Source organism: Girardinichthys multiradiatus, chromosome 14, assembly GCF_021462225.1.
Source record: "Girardinichthys multiradiatus isolate DD_20200921_A chromosome 14, DD_fGirMul_XY1, whole genome shotgun sequence".
NCBI lineage: Eukaryota > Metazoa > Chordata > Actinopteri > Cyprinodontiformes > Goodeidae > Girardinichthys > Girardinichthys multiradiatus.
The window spans coordinates 6,510,892-6,517,422 of record NC_061807.1 but is presented as its reverse complement, the minus strand read 5'-3'; the positions used below and the strand labels follow the sequence as shown (position 1 = coordinate 6,517,422).

Here is a 6,531-nt window from a genome sequence, read left to right as displayed (position 1 = left end):
AGTGGAAGATGTTAGACTATTAAAATCAATCATTCATTCAGACTCTAATGCATCATTGGCCAGTTTGCAACATAGTCAATCAGATAGTTGACCAGATATATGAATTGAAATACAACAAACACTTTATACAATCATTATGACGGGGCTTACAGTTTATTTTATATGGGTTCCAGCACATCACGGGGTTAAGGGGAATGAAACGGCGGATGATATGGCTAAGAAGAGTGCCAATATGGTTGACATTAATGTTAGGTTTAGTGTAAAAGAAGTAAAGGGTATAATAAAACAAAAAATGGAAGACGTGGCAGAAGTTATGGGAAGAAGAAAGAAAAGGATGCTGGTTTTATAAAATACAAAGGAGAATAGGAGAAATGAGAAAAACAGAAAGAAACAGGAGAGAAGAGACAATTATATCACGTCTTAGAACTGGACATACTGGATTGAATAGAACCTTATTTATAATAAGGAAACATCAGACAGGGAAATGTGAGTCCGGGGAAGATGAGACAATAGAACATATTATTTTGCATTGTAGGAAATATCAGGTCCAGAAAGATAAGTTGGTTAGGAATCTTAGTAATAGGAGAATGCAATTAGACATTGTTAATTTATTGCAAAAACATTCAGGAAACAGAGGATATCAGGTTATATTTTATTTATCAGGCTATATTTTATTTTTTAAAACTGCAAGTTGTATAAAGTATTTACTGTATGTAGAAGTATGTAGAAGTATGTATAGATGTCATGTGGTTCACACTCCTTACCAGTTGGTGGCGGTAAGGCCTCCTTCAGTTGTTTGCCAACCGCCAACATAAGAAGAAGAAGAAGAACTACACTTCCCATGGTGCTGCGCGCATCCCGTTGCTAAGATACGGTACATTCCTCAGGCAGTATCTGTGATAAACAGCATTTGATGAATTTTTAATCCGTTTTAAACCGAAGTTAGACGGTTATTTCCCGCTATAGACAAGTTTAGCTCCCCGCTGTATTTGTAGGGAGTTTTAGGCGATTAAAAGCCGCTTTACGAGCTGCTGTTAGCGGATAGCTTAGCTCCGCTAGCTCCGGTTAACACTCAGTAGACCCGTCAGGGGTCTTTATTGTGGCTTTCAGGAGTTCTTTGGACCGATAGTCGTTCAAACTGAACCGCTTCAAGTCCAGTACATCATTTCCCCGTTTGCTGAAGTTGCTTTAATCTGGGAAGGTTATCGTGTGGTACCATCCGAACTTCCTCAGGTAACTGGGTCACATGGAGCCGACTGACCGGGGAAAGGACACCCAGCTGCTGAGGAACCAGCCCTACGACGAGAGCCTGGAGGTGGAGGACGGAGAGGAGGTATCGAGCGTCTACAGCCCGACTCCCCGAGGACAGGCACAGGTACCCGGCCAGAGTCTGCTGAGCTGCCCGCTGGAAGAGCCTGGAAGCTGGGCTCTAAAACGTAGATCTGTGTCTGGATAATTATGGATAAAATACATTTAGTATGAAAACATGAAGTTTCCAGAATGTATTTAATATAAACTGATAACCAAACGTTTTGTTTTTCTTCAACATATGAACCGTTTTAATTCATGTAAAATTATTAACATTTCTCTGTTTTCTGCCATCTTAAACCAGGGTTTTAAACTGGACCCGTGGTTCTGGGTCTGGTTTAGAAGCAGAACAAAGCAGTTCTACTTAGTTTTGACAGATACCTGGGTTTTAAGTGCAGTCCAGAGGGTTCTGGTGTTAGTTCTGGTGAGACGGAGCTCATCTACGTTGGTCCAGATGCATAAAAACTAAACAAGCCACTGGTTTCCTGCCAGTTCGACTTCAGATCATCTTCATGCCGCTAGCTGAGATCTGAGATAAAGCTGGACTTTATTAGCTGCTTGTTCCTACTGGTGACTCTGGTTGGAGCTGATCCTCAGGTATCGGACCTGTGGATGCTCCTCACAGAATCACATAAACTCTCTGACCTTCATCCCTTCCTCCTGTCAGTCCCAGTGGAGCAGCAGCAGGAAGGTTCGCAGCATCATGTCAGCCACCAGCAGCAGGAACCAGTTTGATGAGGAACACAGACCGCTGAGGGCCAAAGAGCCAGTGGGGCCAAAGCCAGGGGCCAGTCCAAACCAGGAGGAGGAGGAGGAGGAGGAAGAGGAGGACGACTCAGAGGAGGACGATACAGATGATGATGATGATGAGCCCACAGAAGCTCTGGAGGGAGCGTACGACCCTGCAGACTACGCCAACCTGCCCGTTACCACGGAGATCAAAGAGCTGTTCCAGTATATCACCCGGTGAGACACACACACACACACACACACACACTGAGCAAACGGACCTCAGTCCAGAGCTCAGCGGCTCTTTGCACCAGAACCAAAGGTTCCTACATTCACCTTAACTCCATCCCACACACATTACTTGACAGGCTGGATAGGTTGGTATCAACCGGACCTTTATTTGTTCTGAAAGCTTTATTATTCTAAAAACAGGTCCGATATTTAATTGGTTGCTATTAAATCCATCTGTGAGTAACCTGGGCTAAAATTCAGTTCTACACGGGTCAGTTCTGGAGCCCGGCGCCAGACATGTTTCATCTGGAAACATCTCAGTTTAACGATCTTCTAAAGCAACGCTGGTACCATACAGAACCAGCACCAGAAGCTCCAGACCACCATCAGACTGAAAGCTTTCTACTCAGCTGCAGATGTTTCTGGACTGGAGATGATTCTTCTTCTCTTACAGTTTATAGTTGGACCTGAGGAGAAGCTGTCAGACATTAGAAGAAGGTTGTTGACACGTCAGTGAACAGAACCACCTTGGTGTCCTGACTGATCCAGAGTCCATGTTCTCTCTCTTCTCCTCTCAGCTACTCTCCTCAGACCGTAGAGCTGGAGCACTGCCTCAAGCCCTTCATCCCAGACTTCATCCCAGCTGTAGGAGACATCGACGCCTTCCTCAAGGTACCAAAACACAGCGAACACGAACTGCTGGGTTCACGCTGGGAGCCGGGCTTTAATCCAGAACCAGGGGTCTCTACGTTAGCCACAGAACATCCAGACTTCTGAACCCATGGTCACTCACAGCAGGAAGCAGTTTCACCTGCATACATCTCAGCTGCTCCTCAGCGTTTGCTACCAGGTTCCTGCTCAGGTTCTGCTCTCTAAACGCCGTCATTCAACCATCAATGGTCCAAGCAAAGCACCTCATAAAGGTCAAAGTGTGTTTAAATCAGCCAGCTGATCAATGTTATACATGGTTGCCATGGCAACCACAGAGAAAAGAGGAAAGTGTCTCCATGGCAGTCAGTGTTGATCCCTCACACCTTCTGGGTTAATCTGTGGTCCACATCACCCTGGAGATCCTCAGGAAGAGGAATGATGGTGAGATAACTCTGAGATGTTGTGAGGCCTTTATTTATCTAAGTGAAAGGTTCTGATGTATAGTTCTGGCTCACCTGGTTCTGAATGTTTATGATGATGTGGATCTCTGATTAAAGTTTGATGTGGAGAGAAACTGAACATCTGACAGGAATCATGAAGCAGCGTGGCTTCAGGTCTCCACCTGAGTCGGCCGTTTCTCCTATCTCCAAAACGAGCGTACCCATGGGTCAGAGGTCACATGAGAGACTGCACCTTCTCCGGTCAGGTTGGTTTTATATCAGAACCTTTGCGTAGAAAGTGACGTACACCAGTTTAGAAATGAGACCCCAGATCTGCTGAGAGCCTGAAACTGAAGCTCTGGTGGGAACCAATCAGCTCCTAGATGATGATCTGGTATCTCTTCATGTTCTGCTCCTGTCCAGAGTAGGTCTGGTTCTTAGGTCCTGGAACAAGTCTCTGGATCAGCGTCCTACCATGGTGGAGGAGTTGGAGCGCCCCGGTTCTCCTGGAGGTCGTGTTGTCTCTACTGGAGACACCGACCTCAGTGTCGGGTCAGACAGAGACCAGGTTAAAGACACTCAATAAGCCCGGTGTGAGGAGACTGACTGCTTGGTGTCGTGTTCTGCCCGGTGGCTGAGCGGGTCGCCTCTCTGCAGCTGTAAGGGACAGCTGGGTCGGTCTGGGCTGACATGTGGCTGCAGAGACAGAAACTTGGGCCTAGGAGAAATCACAGAGCTTATGCAGTTGGACTTTCTGCTGGTTTTCAGGAAGTTCTGTCAAACCGGTCAATGAGTCAGAAAAGGAAAGCAGGGTCCACTCTAGGCTGTGTTTGGTTCTGGGGGGAACCACAGACCCGGACTGACGATGTTATAGGAGGAGGGGTTAGAAGGAGCCAGAGGGGGTTCTGGTTTCTGATCTGGGTCGGGCCCACTGAGAGGAGATCCTGGGCCAGACCCAGAACCCACTAGAAGGGCTACAGATCCCTTTTGACCAGGGAATGATTTGGGTTTCCCCAGAAGGAGCTGGAGAAGGACGTTCCTGGACCTGTTACCACTACGACCCGATCTCAGATTGGTGTAAGGTGATAGATTGATGGAACACGTTTAGTAACCGTGGTCCAATTTGTTCTGAACCTATTCTGAGGTCCTGAAGAGAACCCAAGTTGTCCTCCTTAAAGCCTGGTCTGCTACCTAACTCAAATGTTCCTGTTTCAGAACTACAGTAGGAAAAGGTTGGTTCTGTTCTAAGGCTGCTCCAAAACGAATCCTGAATTTAAAAACGGGTCCTAATTAAAGCTTCAGAACCACACCCTTTATGGTCTAAACCCACCTAAATCAGTCTCTAATGTTGTGTTCAGGTTCCGAGGCCCGATGGGAAACCAGACAATCTGGGGCTGCTGGCTCTGGACGAGCCCAGTGTGAAACAGTCCGACCCTACGGTTCTGTCACTGTGGCTGTCAGAGGAGACCAAACAGCACGGAGCCACAGAGGTAAACACACACACACCTGCAGCCTGTTGGTTCCTGTCAGGTACCATCAGAACCCAAACACCCCGACTTCACCCTCTGTCCTTCTGCTGCAGCTGAAGAAGGTGACGAGCGTGGCGAGCCCTCAGACCAACTCCCGGGCCGTGGACAGCTGGGTGGACAGCATCAGCGCCCTGCACCGGTCCAAACCTCCGGCCAGCGTCCAGTACAGCCGACCCATGCCCGACATCGACAGCCTGATGCAGGAGTGGCCCTCTGAGGTGGAGGAGCTTCTGGGTCGCCTGCAGCTGCCCCCGGCCCGCCTGGGCTGCGGCCTGCAGCAGTACGTGGACCTCATCTGCAGCCTGCTGGACATCCCCGTCTACAACAGCAGGGTCCAGAGTCTCCACCTGCTCTTCAGCCTCTACCTGGAGTTCAGAGACTCTCAGCACTTCACCCGCAGACTGTAGGCAGAGATCCGGTCAGCAGCTGCCGTACAGGGGGACTGAGGGGGAGGTCAGGGTTCAGAGTTCACAGTCATCTGGTAGTTGTTCTGGAGAAATCTCCTGGTTCCTCCACCTGTTTCTGTCTCTGCTGTCAAATAAAGGTGAGTGCAAGTAAACCTGTGAGTGAACCATCAACCTTTAGAACGTTACCGTAGCAACGACTTCATGATTTACGTTTAGAGACGGGCCGGGTCGGGCTTTAATGAACACATTTAATCAAACTAAATCAACCGGTTAAACACAGGAGGACAACCAGCCGAAGACAGGAGGACAACCAGCGGAAGACAGGAGGACAACCAGCGGAAGACAGGAGGACAACCAGCGGAAGACAGGAGGACAACCAGCCGAAGACAGGAGGACAACCAGCGGAAGACAGGAGGACAACCAGCGGAAGACAGCAGGACAACCAGCCGAAGACAGGAGGACAACCAGCGGAAGACAGGAGGACAACCAGCGGAAGACAGGAGGACAACCAGCGGAAGACAGGAGGACAACCAGCCGAAGACAGGAGGACAACCAGCGGAAGACAGGAGGACAACCAGCGGAAGACAGGAGGACAACCAGCGGAAGACAGGAGGACAACCAGCGGAAGACAGGAGGACAACCAGCGGAAGACAGGAGGACAACCAGCGGAAGACAGGAGGGACAACCAGCCGAAGACAGGAGGACAACCAGCGGAAGACAGGAGGACAACCAGCGGAAGACAGGAGGACAACCAGTGGAAGACAGGAGGACAACCAGCCGAAGACAGGAGGACAACCAGCTGAAGACAGGAGGACAACCAGCTGAAGACAGGAGGACAACCAGCGGAAGACAGGAGGACAACCAGCGGAAGACAGGAGGGACAACCAGCTGAAGACAGGAGGACAACCAGCGGAAGACAGGAGGACAACCAGCGGAAGACAGGAGGGACAACCAGCTGAAGACAGGAGGACAACCAGCGGAAGACAGGAGGACAACCAGCCGAAGACAGGAGGACAACCAGCTGAAGACAGGAGGACAACCAGCGGAAGACAGGAGGACAACCAGCGGAAGACAGGAGGGACAACCAGCTGAAGACAGGAGGACAACCAGCGGAAGACAGGAGGACAACCAGCGGAAGACAGGAGGACAACCAGTGGAAGACAGGAGGACAACCAGCCGAAGACAGGAGGACAACCAGCTGAAGACAGGAGGACAACCAGCGGAAGACAGGAGGAC

The 6,531-nt window shown here is 49.6% G+C and overlaps 1 protein-coding gene across 1 annotated transcript; it reads left to right on the top strand.

Annotated features, from left to right (window-relative positions):
* The first annotated feature begins 835 nt into the window (after nucleotides 1-835).
* Nucleotides 836-6,047, top strand: ift46 (intraflagellar transport 46 homolog (Chlamydomonas)). Its single transcript, XM_047384996.1, has 6 exons — nucleotides 836-1,375; nucleotides 1,976-2,274; nucleotides 2,847-2,940; nucleotides 4,718-4,849; nucleotides 4,942-5,432; nucleotides 5,576-6,047. The coding sequence occupies exons 1-5, from the start codon at nucleotides 1,247-1,249 to the stop codon at nucleotides 5,293-5,295; spliced, it is 1,008 nt and encodes a 335-aa protein (XP_047240952.1). The 5' UTR covers nucleotides 836-1,246; the 3' UTR covers nucleotides 5,296-5,432; nucleotides 5,576-6,047.
* Nucleotides 6,048-6,531: the final 484 nt, after the last annotated feature.